Source organism: Ursus maritimus, unplaced genomic scaffold (genome assembly GCF_017311325.1).
Source record: "Ursus maritimus isolate PB19 unplaced genomic scaffold, ASM1731132v1 scaffold_19, whole genome shotgun sequence".
NCBI lineage: Eukaryota > Metazoa > Chordata > Mammalia > Carnivora > Ursidae > Ursus > Ursus maritimus.
Window position 1 is genome coordinate 5,916,308 of NW_024424341.1, and position 16,252 is coordinate 5,932,559.

Here is a 16,252-nt window from a genome sequence, read left to right on the forward strand (position 1 = left end):
AGGGATAAACTCAAAGGCCCTCCTTTCAAGGACTACTTGCTCCATAATCGTTGCTGTCTGCTAGAAGTAACCTGGATATTTAATCAGGAAGCACTTCGTTTTCTGTCTCGGTCTTTGTCATAGTCATTCCTGCAACTGTCCCATTTGCATGTATGTTACCTCACCTAAAAGACTATAAGAAGATCCTTTAGAGCTGGGACTGTTCCATCCATTTCTGTATCTTCATACCAAACACGGTATCTTGTATGATAAATGTTAAATAAATGAACGGAAGACAGGTAGGAAGGCTGATCAGCTAAATCGGCTTCCTGACCCAAATAGCCAGCTGGCAATTCGAGTCTTTCAAAATTATAGATAGAAGAGTTCAGCTATAATAAAGCTTGTGTGGGTCACATACGATCATGATCTTGCCATAGAATCCATGGAATAATAATATCTTGAAATTATACATGAAGGGAAAAATTACTAATTCCTAAATTTCTCAAGAAAAATATCTGATAGTATCTTATTCTTACACTTTTATATTTACAAATTTTGATTGGCAAAAATATATATAGTTAACCATTTTACTGTATTCACCACTCAGGATATAAAAGTGAAAATATTTCCTTCTCTTAGAGGACAATACAGAACATCTACCACTTATTTTAAAATACATGTGATATGAACATATACAGTCAACTACACTGGGGCAGTTTGGATGAGTCTCTAAATGGTAATTTTCTTCATACAGAGGTGACTGTGAGGAAAGGGACTAGTCAGAGAGACTAATCAGCACTATCCAAACGCAGATTAAAGTTAAACCAAGCCACTCAAAACCAAGCCAAAAACATGACAGTATTTTTGTTAGTTTTTTTTTTTTTAAATCAAAGCTAATGTAATACGATTTGTACTTATGATAAGCAAAATCAACAAAATAATTATTAGGAAGTACAGACAAGTCACTCGGACTTTTACAGGAGACGGAAAGGCAACAGAACCAGTTTTTCCTGAGATTTGTTCATGTGAATTATCAGGAGTTTAAGAGAAGAATCCTAAAATGCTCTCCTCTGAGTTTTTCTACTTTTAAGCTGGGTCAGTATCTATACATGAGCTACCCCGTTCTTTAATATGAAAAGGTTCTCACATGCTCACAAAATAGTAAAAATGACTTTTAAAGATGTAACCAACTCATAAAAAGACAAAACCCCACTATGGCCACAAAGAAAATACCTAAAGAATATACATAAAAGGAAATTCAAATGTGTTGCTACAAGAAGTCAATTAACCACAGAAGAAGGTTGTAATGAAGAAAATGAGGGACAAAAAGCTTTAAGAGATTTAGAAAACAAACAGCAAAACAGAAGTCCTTCCTTCTTAGTAATTACCGTAAATGTAAATGAGTTAAACCTTTCATTTAAAAAGCAGAGACTGGCAGAACAGATAATACCCCCCCCCAAAGATCCAACTATATACTGTTCTACAAAAGACTCACTTTAGACCTAAAGACATAAGTTGGTTGAAAGTGAAAAAATGGAGAAAGATATTCCATGCAAACAGTTACCAAAAGACAGCTGGGGTGGCCATACAAATATCAACAAAAATAGACTTTAAATCAACACTGTTGCAAGTGACAAAGGGGGACACTGTATGTTGGTAAAAGGGATTCATCCAGAAGATACAATTATAAAAAAATATAAACCAAAAACTAGAGTCCTAAAATACAAGAAGCAAACACTATCAGAATTCAAGGTAGAATTCAGATATTCTACAGTAATTGGTTGGAGACTTCACTCTCCCACTTTCAATAATGGGTAGAACAACTACACAGAAGATTAATAAGCAAATAAAAGAATAACACTATAAACCAATTGGACCTAATAGAAATATACAGAAAATTCCACCCAACAACAGCAAAATACAAATTTTTTTCAAGTGTATATGGAACTTTCTCCAGGATGGACTGCATGTTACGCCACATACACACAGAAATCTTTAAAGACTGACATCATACAAAGTATCTTTTCCAATCACACCGAAATAAAACTAGAAATTACAGAATGAAAACTGGAAAATTCATAAGTATGTGGAAATTAAACTACATACTCTTAACCCACCAACTGGCCAAAGAAGAAATCACAAGGGAAATTAGAGAATACCTTGAGATAAATGAAAATGATAACACAACACAGCAAAGCTTTATGAGAAGCAGTGAAAGCAGTGCAAAGAAGGAATTTTATAGCTATAAATAACTACGTTAAAAAAAGGCGAAAGATCTCAAATCAGTAACTTAACCTTTTTAAAGAAGGAGGAAAAAAAGGATAAACTAAACTTGGAGTTCTATGCCTTTGTCAGAAACGCTGAAATAATAGAGAAGAGAGATAGAGAATGGAAAAATCAGAGAAAAGAAAAAAAACAAAAAAAAAAAAGGTTCTTTGAAGAGGTCAACAAAATTGGCAAGCCTTTCGTTCCAATGACTAAGGTAAAAAGAGAGAAATAGGAAAAGATTCAAATTAGTAAAATCAGAAATTCAAGTGGAGACATTATTGCAGAAGTTAGAGGCATAAAAGGGATTAAAAGAATTCTACAAACAATTCTATACCAACAAACTGCAGGTCTAGATGAAATAAACAAATTCCTAGAAACATACGTTCTACCAAAACCGACTAAAACTAAATAGAAAATTTGAATAGGTCTCTAACTAGCAAGGAGACTAAATCAGTAATCAAACTATCTCCCAACAAAGAAATTTCCTGGCCTGGATGGCTTCACTGGGGAATTCTACCAAACGTTTATAGAATGTCAACTCTCAAGCTCTTTCAAAAAGTTGGAGAGGAAGGGTCACTTATTCATTCTACGGACCAGCATACCCCTGATATCAAAGCCAGACAAAGATACAAGAAAATAAAACTACAGACCAATACCCCTTATGCATATCGATGCAAAATTCCTCAACAAAATGCTAGCAGTGAATTCAGCAACATATTAAAAGGATTATACACCATGACCAAGTGGGACTTATTCCTGAAACATAAAAATGGTTCTACGAAAATCAGTGCAATACACCACATTAACAGAATGAAGAGGAAAAAAGGACATAATCATTTCAATTGAATCCGAAAAAGCATATGATAAAATTCGACATCCTTCCATGATGAAAACACTTAATAAATTAGGACAAGAAGAAAATTTCCTCAACATGATAAAGACCATATATGAAAACCACACAGCTAACACCTACTCAAGGGTGAAAGGCTGAAAGCTTGGCTCCTATGATCAGAAACAAGACAAGGGCGTCTCCTTTAGCAATACGGTACTGGAAGCCCTAGCAAGAGCAGTTAGGCGAGAAAAGGAAAGAAAAAAATAGAGTAGCAGCCAATATTGGAAAATTACTTGTTTGCAGACAATATGATCTTGTATGTAGAAAACCTTAACAAGATCACAAACACACACACACACACACACACACACACACACACACACAGTTAATAAACTAGTTCGGCAAGTTGCGGGATACAAACACAGCATACAACAGTCAGGTGCATTTCTACACACCAGCAATGTGTACTTGTAGACTTGTATAGTAAAAAGTACAAAACACTCGTGAAAAAAATTAAAGACAAGTAAATGGGAAGACACTGTGGGTTCATGGGCAGGAGGGCTTACGGCTTGTCAAGATGACACCGCTCAAAAGCAGTCCACAGGTTCAGGGGGGGTTCCTACAAAAACCCCAGAAGTGTCTTTAGCAGTCTTCTGTAAGAGAAGAAAAGGGCTTCTTGGCACTATGGCTGGTTTTAGGGCTGGACCAGGGAGAATACAGTTGAACCTGGGCCATCTTGTGGTGATAGAAAGCAAGAAAGTGATTCAAAAAAAAAAAAAAAGGACCCATCAAAAGTTAAGGGACAACTCGAAGGAGCTCCCAATGGCCAAAGCTGGGACTCTGAGTAACAAAATAATGTTAGTATTACAATAACTACAGGTTATATATAATTATACATATAATAATGGCGAAAAATGAAAAGCCATAAACTCATACTGATATAAATCATTGAATAGATGGATGAGGGGAAAAATAACTCTTCCTTACAGTAGAATTACAACTAGTAAGTGCAGAAGGAATGATGGAAACAGAAAACCACCGTTAGGTAAACACTACAATAATACCTATTACAGGCACAAACCATTAACAGATGCTAAAATTAGTGAGCAAAAGCATATTTGCACAGTCTCAACGAGAATTATTAACTAGAAATGAAAACATCAGGAACTTTAGAGTGGAGAAACGTGCCAGAGAGCACCTCAAGGAAGGGACCCCAGTTAACAGGAGACAAACCCACATTACCCACCCCTGCCTCACTGGTGTGATCACTTCTGTGGTGCTGACAGAAACACATAACCTCCAAAGAATCCATGAGAAAACACCGGACAAACTCGAATTGACATTCTACTGAATAAACAGCCAGGGCTCTTCCACTATGTTAAGGTCACTGAAGACTGAGGAGCTGTCACAGACTGAGGTGACTAAAGGACAGATGGCAAGTAAACGTGGGATCCTGCAGCAGAAAAGCACGTTAATAGGAAAGCTAGTGACATGTGGAAAAGGTCTATATATTGGTCGATAATACTGCATCAGTGTTAATTTTCAGTTTTACCACATTATTAGGGGCACCTGCGTGAAGGACTTATGAAAACTCTGCACTATTTTTATAACTTTAGAGAAGCTTAAAATTATTTAAAAATAAAAAATTGGAAGAACGAAAACACAGCCTACCTAAATTTTGGTAGATACATAATTATATACCACGCTGAATTAATACTACTGGCAATTATTTTTAATTTTGAGAGTCTTGAAAGGAGTCTCCACTTCTGCATTCGCTATCTTTATAGTAAGGCAGTGTTGCAATTTATATCTGAACACAGTTTTTCACCCAGGACAGTTACTTCCTTGAGAACAGCGACTAAGACTTAGTTATTTCTGCATTCTCGTTGACTTGCGGTCTTTGTCGAAACGAAAGGCTCAGTAACTGAATTCTGAATGAATAAAAATTATGTGAAAGGGGGCGCCTGGGTGGCACAGCGGTTGGGCGTCTGCCTTCGGCTCAGGGCGTGATCCCGGCGTTCTGGGATCGAGCCCCACATCAGGCTCCTCCGCTATGAGCCTGCTTCTTCCTCTCCCACTCCCCCTGCTTGTGTTCCCTCTCTCGCTGGCTGTCTCTCTCTCTGTCGAATAAATAAATTAAATCTTAAAAAAAAAAATTATGTGGAAGATCTCGAGGCTACAGGATTTACTTACGCTCCACAAAGGAAGTGAAGAGCATTCTGAACCTGCTCAACCGGCTCCCTTCGTCTGCCCACATTCGGATCACCCCCACCCCTGTTTTCAGCGTCACGTCATTGGCCACAGTGCTGCAGAACTTGGCCTTCAGGTTTTCGATGGAGCTGCTCCCGTCGTACACCGCAACGAAGTTCCTCTTGCACTCGTTTGAGTGCTCCATCTGATACTCCAGGAACCTCAAGTAAATCTGCAACAGGAAAACAAGGAAAACACTGCTTGTGAAGAGGTTACTGTGAGCGCTGTAGTTCTCCTGTCCGGTCGACACGGTGGACTGAATTATGACAGCTGCCAGGAACACAGCCGCTAAAAGGCTGGTGCCTACGGGGTTCAAAGACCCAAGACGGATGGTCTCCTTCTTTGGTTGTCTTAATGGAACCAAGCATTACGGAACCTAAGTTCGTGTTTTGTCTATAAAGAAACTTTTTGCTCCATGAGGCTATTGGCTCTCTTACATAGTTTTCTTTCTTTTTCTTTCTTTCTTTCTCTTTCTTTCTTTCTTTCTTTTTCTTTCTTTCTTTCTTTTCTTTTTTCCTTCCTTCCTTCTTTTTTTTCTTTCTTTTTTTTCTTTCTTTCTTTCTTTCTTTTTTTCTTTTTCTTTCTTTTCTTTCTTTTCTTTTTTCCTTCCTTCCTTCTTTTTTTTCTTTCTTTTTTTTCTTTCTTTCTTTCTTTCTTTTTTTCTTTTTCTTTCTCTCTCTCTTTCCTTTCCTTTCCTTTCCTTTCCTTTCCTTTCCTTTAAGGCATTTATTTTATATATTTAAATGGCTATAATAGGGGCGCCTGGGTGGCACAGTCGTTAAGCGTCTGCCTTCGGCTCAGGGCGTGATCCCGGTGATCTGGGGTCGAGTCCCACATCGGGCTCCTCTGCTAGGAGCCTGCTTCTTCCTCTCCCACTCCCCCTGTTTGTGTTCCCTCTCTCGCTGGCTGTCTCTGTCAAATACATAAATAAAATCTTAAAAAAAAAAATAAATGGCTATAATAGAAAAAACTTACCCATTATTCAATATTTAATTCACATCAGGTTTTGCAATAATTATAGATTCCACATGTAATGTGCACATGCCGATTAAATGGTTTTCATTATTTCTTATACAATAGATTTGCTCTTTAATCTACTGATCATGTTAAAAGGAGAAGAGTTCAGATCAGCCACTCTTACATAGTTTTCTTATTATGAAAGCAACCTCATGGCACTGACAAATTGGGAAAATCAATCACTCATGGCAATTGTTGTGATTTTCCTCAGTTTTTCCCTCACGTTTTAAAAATCTAAGTTTAATTTAAGATACATACACCCTGTAACACATCGAAACCACTTTTATCCATACTCTTCAAAACCATAAAGGTTCCCATGATGTCCTGTCATTTCTGTACCCCCCATTCTATATTGCACATTTAAGTGGTTTTAAGACTTCACCCCATAAATAACAATTTCTACATTTTCAGGCAGGGAGATAAAAACTCAGTATCAGAACAAGCACTATTTTATTTAGCATCCTCTTTCTTGAAATTTTATGGGCAGCTTACTACCTGGCACTAAGTTCTTAAACTATGCTTGGCCCACTTTTGTTTGAAGATTTTTAGCTTGTAGGCTTAGGAAGACTGTGAGCATTAATGTTGAGGTTGTGGGCTTAGAAACACACTGCATTTCTCGAGAAGAACAGGCAGGGAGAGAATTAAGGCTCAGATGGGCGAGAGTCTGCCCCAGGTGACTCAGGGTGAGGATCTGACCTACGTTGACCTGATTCTAACATTTGTGTTCTTTCCACTCCCTGGGACGCCTTTCCTGCACGCACGCACGCACAGTTCACTTTTCGCTCTAGTGGGTCCTATGTGACTCTATAATGAAAATTTCAGTGAGTAGAGAATAAAGATTTCCTTTGTCATTAAAGACACGTGAGGATTCATTCTAGCTTCTATTTCTGAGGTAGCAGTGTGAGGCCACCTCCACCTCTCTGTTTAAAGATTTTATTTTTAAGTAATCTCTACGCCCAACATGGGCTTGAACTCACAGCCCCAGGATCAAGTGTCACAAGGCTCTATGACCGAGCCAGCCAGGCACCCCCCTGCCTTTTAATTTAAAAGACTTCATATAACAAAAATATAATGTCAGGTATCTCTTCCCACTAAAATACCTTGATGGCATAAAACTAAGGGCAAACAACTAAAAAATATACCGCAAAGGGATAAATTTTGACCAGGTAACTTTAGCTTATTTGAAATGACCAATTTGTTTCTTACTTCCATGAGAATGACCATTTCAAAACTTCACAAATGTATTACGTAGACACAATTTTAGTTACCTTACATATATCGTTAGTTCTCATTAATTTCTCCACTGTTTACATAACCAAAACATTCTGCCCATGGTTTTGTGGTGGTGAGCAAGTATCACCAATACTGTAATTGTCTGTCTTCTCTATTATACTGAGAGGCCTTCCAACGCGAGAATCAGGTGCTAATTATATCTAGTGTAATTCTTACTCTGGGCAAGTAATGAATATATGACCAGGTTTATAAAGCTATGAACTTGGTAGATCTAAATATAAGAAAACAAGAAGCCTGAAGTATATACTCTTTTTTAATCCGAAGAAACATGGTACTATCCAAGGCCATAGTAAATGCTCTTTAAAGATACTAAAGTCCAAACATTTAAGTCACATGACAATGACATTCTTTTCTATTGTGGATGCAGCTAAATATTGATATAGTTTAGTTCGACTAATTTTCAGAAATTATTTCTAACAAGGGGCGCCTGGGTGGCTTAGCTGGCGAAGCATCTGACTTTGGCTCAGGTCAAGATCCCAGGGACCTGGGATCGAGCCCCGCATCAAGTCCAGCCCCCTGCTCAGTGGGGAGTCTGCTTCCCACTCTCCCTCTGCCCCTTCCCCTGCTGTCAAAATAAATAAAAAACCTTAAAAAAGTATTTCTAACAAACAAAACTGACAAATTGAAATCGGGGGGTGGGGTGGGCACAAACTACTCTTCTCACCCAAACTGCGTGACAACAGATCTGCTAAAGGCTCCTGGCCACTTGTCCCACTCCTACACCCTCCCCAGGGATGTCTAGTGAGTTACCTTGATGGTGGGGAGTCTGGTCTCTTTTTCCTTCCCTCTTTCCCTGGACCAGTGAGTGGGAAGCAGTGACCTGAATAAGTGGGTTTCCTCTGCAGATGCAACTTTCCTTGGGCTGGATTGGTCCAGGCTAGACTGAGGTGGGAGGGGGAACTGGTGGGTAGGGAATTAGCAAGTCTAATACAACTCTGTCACTAAGCTGCTTCCTCTAGCCTTTGTTCTAATAAAGGAGCTATTTTGAATCTCCACATTCTCCACGTGGAGGGGAAAAGGGATGCTGTCTATTGGAACCCCTGAAACCCCTCCCCCTGCCGAATGCAATGAGATCCTCAGAAAGCAACTATGGATATATCTTGGAGGTACTGCATGTTCGGTTCCAGACCACAAGAAAGTGAATACTGCAATAAAGTGAGTCAAAGGAATTTTCTGGTTTCCCAGTGCATATAAAAGTTAGCTTGTACTCTAGTCTATTAGGCAATAGCATTGTCTAAAAAAAAAAATGTACATTACTTACATAAAAAACTTTTATTGTTAAAAAAAAATGTTAACCAGCACCGAAGCTTTCAGCAAATCATAATCTTTCTGTTGGTGGGGGGTCTTGCCTTGATGTGATGGCTGCTGACCGATCAGGGTGGAGGCTGCTGAAGGCTGGGGTTACTGCGACAATTTCTCCAAAAACAATGACGTTTGCTGCATCAATTGACTCTTCTTTCACAAAAAATTTCTCTGCAGCATGTGATGCTGTTGGTAGCATTTTACTCACAGAACTTCTATTTTTTTCATTTAAATTCAATTAATTAACATACATTATTTGTTTCAGGGGTACAGGTCTGTGATTCATCAGTCTTACATAACACCCAGTGGTCATTACAACACATACCCTCCCCAATGTCCATCACCCAGTTACGCCATTCCCCCACCCCCCTCCCTTCCAGCAACCCTCAGTTTGTATCCTAAGATTAAGAATCTCTTATGGTTTGTCTCCCTCTCTGATTCCATCTTGTTTCATTTTTTTCTCTCTGCCCCTATGAACCTCTGCCTTGTTTCTTAAATTTCACATCAGTGAGATCATATGATCATTGCTTTTCTCTGACTGACTTATTTCACTCAGCATAATACCCTCTAGCTCCATCCATGTTGTTGCAAATGGCAAGACTGCAATTTTTTGATGGCTGAGTAGTATTCCATTGTGTGTGTGTGTGTGTGTGTGTGTGTGTGTATCCCAGTAGAACTTCTTTTAAAATGGAGTCAGTCCTCTTAAACCCTGCTGCTGCTGCTTTATCAGCTAAGTTCATGTGATATCCTGAACCCTTTGTGGTCGTTTCAACAGTCTTCCCACCGTCCCCACCAGGAGTACCTTCCATCTGAAGAAGTCACCTCCTTGCTCATCAAAAGGAGCAACTCTCATGTGATGGAATGAGCCCTGGGCATTACGTAAGACTGATGAATCACTGACCTGTACCTCTGTAGCCAATAATACAGTATATGTTAACTGAATTCAAAGAAAAAAAAATAAATTCATCCTAACTCCAAATAAAAAGGAGCAAGTCCTCATCAGTTCAAGTTTGATCATGAGATCGCAGCGCTTCAGTCCCGTCTCCAGGCTCTACTTCTGATGCTAGTTCTCTTGCTGTTTCCACATCTGCAGATACTTCCTCCACTGAGGACTTGAATCTTTAATCTGTAAAACGGGCGGTATCTGTCAAGCACAATAAGGGGAGGTATGCCTGTACAGCGTTCCAGATCAACGGGACACACAGGATAACTGGCACTGCAACGGACCCCTGACATTAGATCCCTGTCTTATGCCAGACAGAAAATCAATTCTTAAATGTAAAAACTAACGCACGCAGATAAAAATATAGAAGAGTAGTTCGATGACCTTTGGTTAGGAAGGTTTATTAAAAACAAACACAGAAGGCAAAGTATAAAACCGTAAAGATAATCAATTTCACTACATAAGTTTGACTTCGAGAACCAGCCAAGTTGAAACACAGTATGGCTTCTCTTATTACAACTAAAAACTGAGGATACAATATGAAAAGCAACTACACGAGGATTCTGGAAAGTAAAAGGTGGCCATGGGTGGGAAGTCAAACTTGAATGACCCATAAAGAGGGTGAGGTTCAGTTTTTTTCCTTGTCTCCTGGGCTGATAGTCACAGAACTCACAGCAAAAACAGACAGGAACTCAGAGAAAGCGCTCCAGCCAGAAGACTGAGAGAGGGGCCCTTCCCAACTGACGAGTGGGGTGAGGCCAGGATTTCTGGCTTGTTTTTCCCAGTCTCGCAGCTCTGCCCGAGGTCGGCACCACTCATGGATCTGCACGTACCAGCTCCAGCAGCAACTAACATCCCAAGAGGAATTCCATCTCTTTAACTAGCAGAACTGAGAAAAGGGTACGTCGGGAGAGTATGGAGGGAACCCTCAATATTTTTTCCCCCTCTCTCCCTTAAGTCACTCCAAACTCACAACACATTGGGAGGCAGAAACTGAAGAAACCTTGTCTTTCTGGCCCCCAGAGGAAAGGGGAAAAGGAACCCATGTTGTCTGGACAATGTGAAGGAAGTCTTGGAGAAGAGGGGGCTAAAGAACAAGCACTAATGCTGGCTTACCCCCGAGCTGTGTATTCATGACACAGAACTACAGACACATGACAAAGGCACTGAGAATGAAATTAGAGTACAAGCCACTGTCCAAGTCCCTGCGTGGGGCACGCCCTGCGCAAGCCTGCACAGCGCAGCGAAGACCACGAAGACTCCACAAACACAGGAGCGGCCATCCACATAAAGTGACCCCGTACATGCAGTCTGAGTCTAACTGGGTAGGTTGTCTGACAAAAATAAAATGAATAACAAAAATCAACACTTTCCAGGTATTCCTAACAGGACCCAGAGTCTCACAGTGTTAAAATCAAACTGTCTGGAGATAAAAAATTCCTCACATATAAAGAACCAGGAAATGTGATTAGTTCTGAAATGAAAAGAGTCAAGAGATCGCAGCCCTAACAGGACTCAGATATTGGAATTGTCGAAGACTTTGAATTTTCTTTTTTTTCTGAGAGAGAGAGATAGAGTGAGCGAGCGCACACATGAGAGAGACTCTTAAGCAGGCTCCAAGTCCAGCATGGAGCCAGACGCAGGGCTCAGTCTCACGACCCTGAGATCATGACCGGAGCCGAGATCATGACCTAAGCCGAAATCAAGAGTTGGGACGCTTAACCAACGGAGTCACCCAGGCGCCCCAGAACTGTCAAAGACTTACTTTAAAGCAATGATATAAATATGCTCTGTGAGGTAAAGGCAAACACCGAAGGAGTAGAAAGATCACAGCAGAGAAATAGAAATTATGAAAAAGAACTAAATGGAAACTTTAGAACTGAAAATAAAAAATATTTGAAATTAAAAAAAAAATTCACTGTATGGGCCCAAGACAAGAAAGGGAATGACAGAGGAAAGTCAGTAAACTGGAAGATGACTCAGGAGAAACTATCTAATATGAGATACTGAGAAAAAAGGATTGAGGACAAATGAATAGAGCCTCAGGGACCTGTGGGACAATTTTAAAAGGTTGAATATTTGTGTCACTGAAGTCTCAGAAGAAGTTGCTACAGAAAAAAGTATTTGAAGAAATAATTGCTAAAAATGTCCCAAGTTGGGCGAAAGACAAAAATTTACAGATTCAAAAAGTTCAGCAAACACGAAACAGGATAAAAGCAAACAAAAAACAAGGCCTACACACATCAGAATCAAACTACTTGAAATCAGAGATTTAGAGTCTTGAGATCCGACTGAGAAAAATGACGCATTCTGTATAAGCAAATGATATGAATGACTGTGGACTGCTCTTCAGAAACCACCAAAGCCAAAGACAGTGCATCGAAATTTTTGCTGAAAAAAAGAACTTGTGAACATCAGAATTTTATATCCAGCACACATGTTCCTTCAGGAATGGGGGCAAAATAAGTACACACCTGGTGAAGACTTGAAGAGACTTAGAGAATTTGTTGTATACAAGCCTGCTGTAAAAGCAATGCCAAAGGAAATTCTTTAAAGAGAAAGGATACTAGAGTGAATCTTGGAACTTCATGAATGAAGAGAAACAGAAATGGTAAGTATCTGGATAAATGGAAACCATCAAAAATAAAAAAAGAAGACCTTACCAACATACTTACAGATCTTACCAACATTAAGAATTAAAAAAAGGGGCGCTGGGCTGGCTCAGTCAGTGAGGTATACAACTCTTGATCTTGGGGTTCTAAGTTTGAGCCCCACGTTGGGAGTAAACAATAATAATAATAATAAAATACAGTGAACAGCTCTATGACCCCAAATCAGATGACTCAGATCAAATGGACAAATTCCTTAAAAGGAACAAACTACCCAAACACTTCTAACAAGAAATATATAACCTGAATGGCCATATAATTTTCAAAAATAATGAATTCATAATTAGAAACCTTACAAAAAAAATCTCCAGGCCTAGATGAATTAATTCACGGGCAAATTATACCAAACATATAAGGAAAAAATTTTGCCAATTCTTCACCTCTTCCAGGAAGATGGTACACTTCCAAACTCAGAAGACTAGCATTACCCTGACACCACCAAAGACATAAGGAAACTACTGATCAATAGTCCTCCTGTGATACTGTGATTTATAATAAATACATATATATGCATTTGGTCTTTGTTTCTGGCTCAGAGCTCCCAAAACCCTTGGAATTTCCTGAGCAATAAGAGCAACGGGAACATCTGTTGTTATATTTAGTCTCTTGTCCTCAGTTCCTGAAAATGTTCCAGCCATAAAGTTGAAATGGGTATCCTGTTAATTATTACAAGCCCCTTTCAATGACAACTGAGTTTATGTTAATGAGGTATCCTTTGGAAATCCCTTAAAGATGGGGGCTGGTTACTAGGGGAAACAACCTTGAGTTGAAGGTTTAAACTTTCAGTTCCACCTTGATTTCTGGGGAGGGGAGAGGAGTGGGGCTGAAGGTTAAATCAAGCACCAATGGCCAATGATTTATTCAACCATGCCTATGTAATAAAGCCTCCATAAAAACTCAAAAGGATAAGATTTGAAGAGCTTCCACATTGGTGAACCAGAATGTTTCCATATGCCATCCCACACTCCATGGGGACAGAAGCTCCTTTGTTCACGACCTCACCTGTGTCTTTTCATCTGACTGTTGAATCTTACCCTTTAATATGCTCTGTAATTAACTGGTAATTTAAGTAAGTGAACTGGTTTCTTGAGTTCTCGAAACCTCTCTAGCAAGTTAATCAAACTCAAGGAGGGGCTCATAGAATCCTGATTTCTAGCCCGTTGGTCAGAAGCACAGGTGACAACCTGGACATGAGACCAGCATCTGAAGTGGAGGCCAGACTTGTGGGACTGAGCCCCCAATTCTCCAGGTAGAGAGTGTCAGAACTAAGTCATAGGACACCCAGCTGGTGTCTGAGAACTGCTTGGCGGTGTAGGGGGAAACCCCTCAAGCTGGAAATGGTATCAGAATCATCAGCCCAGAAAATAGATGCAAAAATCCCCAACAAAATATCAGCTAATCTAATTCAGCAATTCATATAAAAAGTATAATACTTTCATATAATCACAACCAAATATGGTTTATCCTAGGAATGCAAGGCTGGTTTAAATTTTGAAGAATCAATGTCAAAAGGAGACACAGATCCAAGAAACAGAATAGAGCCCAGAAATATATTCTTACAAATAAAGCTATTATTATTATTTTTAAGAGATATAAAGGCAATTCAATGGAGAAAGGATAGTCTTCAACAAATGCTGTTGGAAAAATCAGTCACCCACAAGAAGGAAGGAAGGAAGGAAGGAAGGAAGGAAAGATCGATCCTTGGGCTACGCCTAGTACCTTATACAAAAATTAACTCAAAGTGGGTCATAAACAAAGATAAAATTATAAAAGTTTCAGAAGGAAATATAGGAACAAATACTTATGACTTTGGGTCAGGCAGAGAGCTCTTAGATACATCAAAGGAAAATTCATTTAATTCTGACTTCATTAAAATTAAACTTTTCCTCTGTGAAAAACACTGAACAGTGTTGTGAACAGAAAAGTCAACACTGGGGGGGGGAATGTTTGTAAATCACTTGCCAAAAGACTTCTTTATTTTTATTATTTTTTAAATAATTTTCTTAGCTAAGAAATTTTTTTTTGAAGATTTTATTTATTTGGCAGAGAGAGAGAGCACAAGCAGGCAGAGCAGCAGGGAGAGGGAGAGGGAGAAGGAGGCTCCCTGTGGAGCAGGGAGCCTGACGTGGGGCTTGATTGATCCCAGGACCTCAGGGTCATGAGCTGAGCCAAAGGCAGATGCCCAACTACCAAGCCACGCAGGAGCCCCGAAAAGACTTCTTTGCTCCAGAACTCAAAGCTGAACAGTAAGAAAACTATCCAATCTTGATATGGGCATAGCAGAGACTTCACCATTACAAAGCAGACACGTCAGACATTACAAAACTGCTGGTTAAAACCTGATAGTATCAAGTGCTGAGAACTACGTAGAGCAATTGAAAATCTGGTAACACTGTGGAAATGCAAAACAATATAACCACTTGGGAAAACAGGTTGGTGGCTTCTTACAAAGCTACCATGTGAATCAGCAGTCTCAGAGATGGATATCCAGAAAAATCAGACAACATGTTTACACAACACAACCTGTAAAGAAATGCTTAGCAGTTTTATCAATAATAACCAAAAATTGGAAACAGTCCATATGTTCTTCAGCTGTTAGGAGTAAACTACAGTATATCCATACAATAAAATCTGTCCAGCAATAAAAGGGATAGAGTAATCGGCACACGCAATAACAAGAATCTCAAATGCATCATACTAAATGAAGAATTCGGACTCACACAAACTGGGGGGGTTCTATTTATATGAAGTTTTGGAAATGGTGACACTATAGAACAAAAGATCCTTAGTTGCCAGGAATCAAGATTGAAGAGGGGCGCCGGGGTGGCTCAGTCAGCTAAGCCTCAGCCTTCGGCTCAGGTCAGGATCCCAGGGTCCTGGGATCGAGCCCCACATGGGGCTCCTTGCTCAGCGGGGAGTCTGCTTCTCCGTCTGCCACTCCCCCTGCTTATGTGCTCCTTCTGACAAATATTAAATAAAAATCTAAAAAAAAAAAAAAAAGATTGAAGATGGCTTTGACTGCAAAGGAATAGCATGAGATACTTTCCTTGGGGTGACGGAGCTGTTCTTGATTATGGTGGCTGTCACATGACTGTGCCTGTCAAAAATGTTTCCTGTAGGTTACCTGACATGACTGACCAAGTGTCAGCGAGGAGTGAGTAATGAAAATGCTCTTAACTTGCCTTAAAAGGATAAACCGCCACAAACACTTTGGAAAGCCTTTTGGCATGCTCTGGTAAAGCTGAAAATGGTCACGTCCTGCAACACAAAAACTGCACTTCCAGATATACAACCAAACAAAATCATCATACATGGGCATAATGAAAATGCAAAAATGGTTACAGCAGCATTATTTAATATACCAAAACGTGAAAGTAGGGGTGCCTGGGTGGCTCAGTCGGTTGAGCAACCAACTCCTGATTTCGGCTCAGGTCATGATCTCAGGGTTGTGGGCTCTCACTCAGCGGGGAGTCTGCTTGAGGTTCTCTCCCTCTGCCCCTCCCCCCTTATGTAAGCAAATCTTAAAAAAATGTGAAAGCAAATTAAATGTCTAAAAGGAGAATGGATAGTCGTTTCTACAATTGATACAAAAATTTAAAAATAGTGTATATTTATATAGTACATAAATATGAAGATATAAAACTGTATTAGGACTTACAAAACTCCAACTCACGATAGGGTACGTAGGAAAGATAATGG

At 39.6% G+C, this 16,252-nt stretch overlaps 1 protein-coding gene across 2 annotated transcripts in view; it reads right to left on the reverse strand.

Moving 5' to 3' along the window:
* The window catches only part of NETO2 (neuropilin and tolloid like 2), a 56,883-nt gene that overhangs the window by 12,617 nt on the left and 28,014 nt on the right, over window positions 1–16,252 (reverse strand). For both annotated transcript variants that reach the window (XM_040633256.1, XM_040633255.1), the window contains exon 7: window positions 5,273–5,501. In XM_040633256.1, the coding sequence (XP_040489190.1) occupies window positions 5,273–5,501 (229 nt within the window). The remainder of the gene's footprint in view (window positions 1–5,272; window positions 5,502–16,252) is intronic.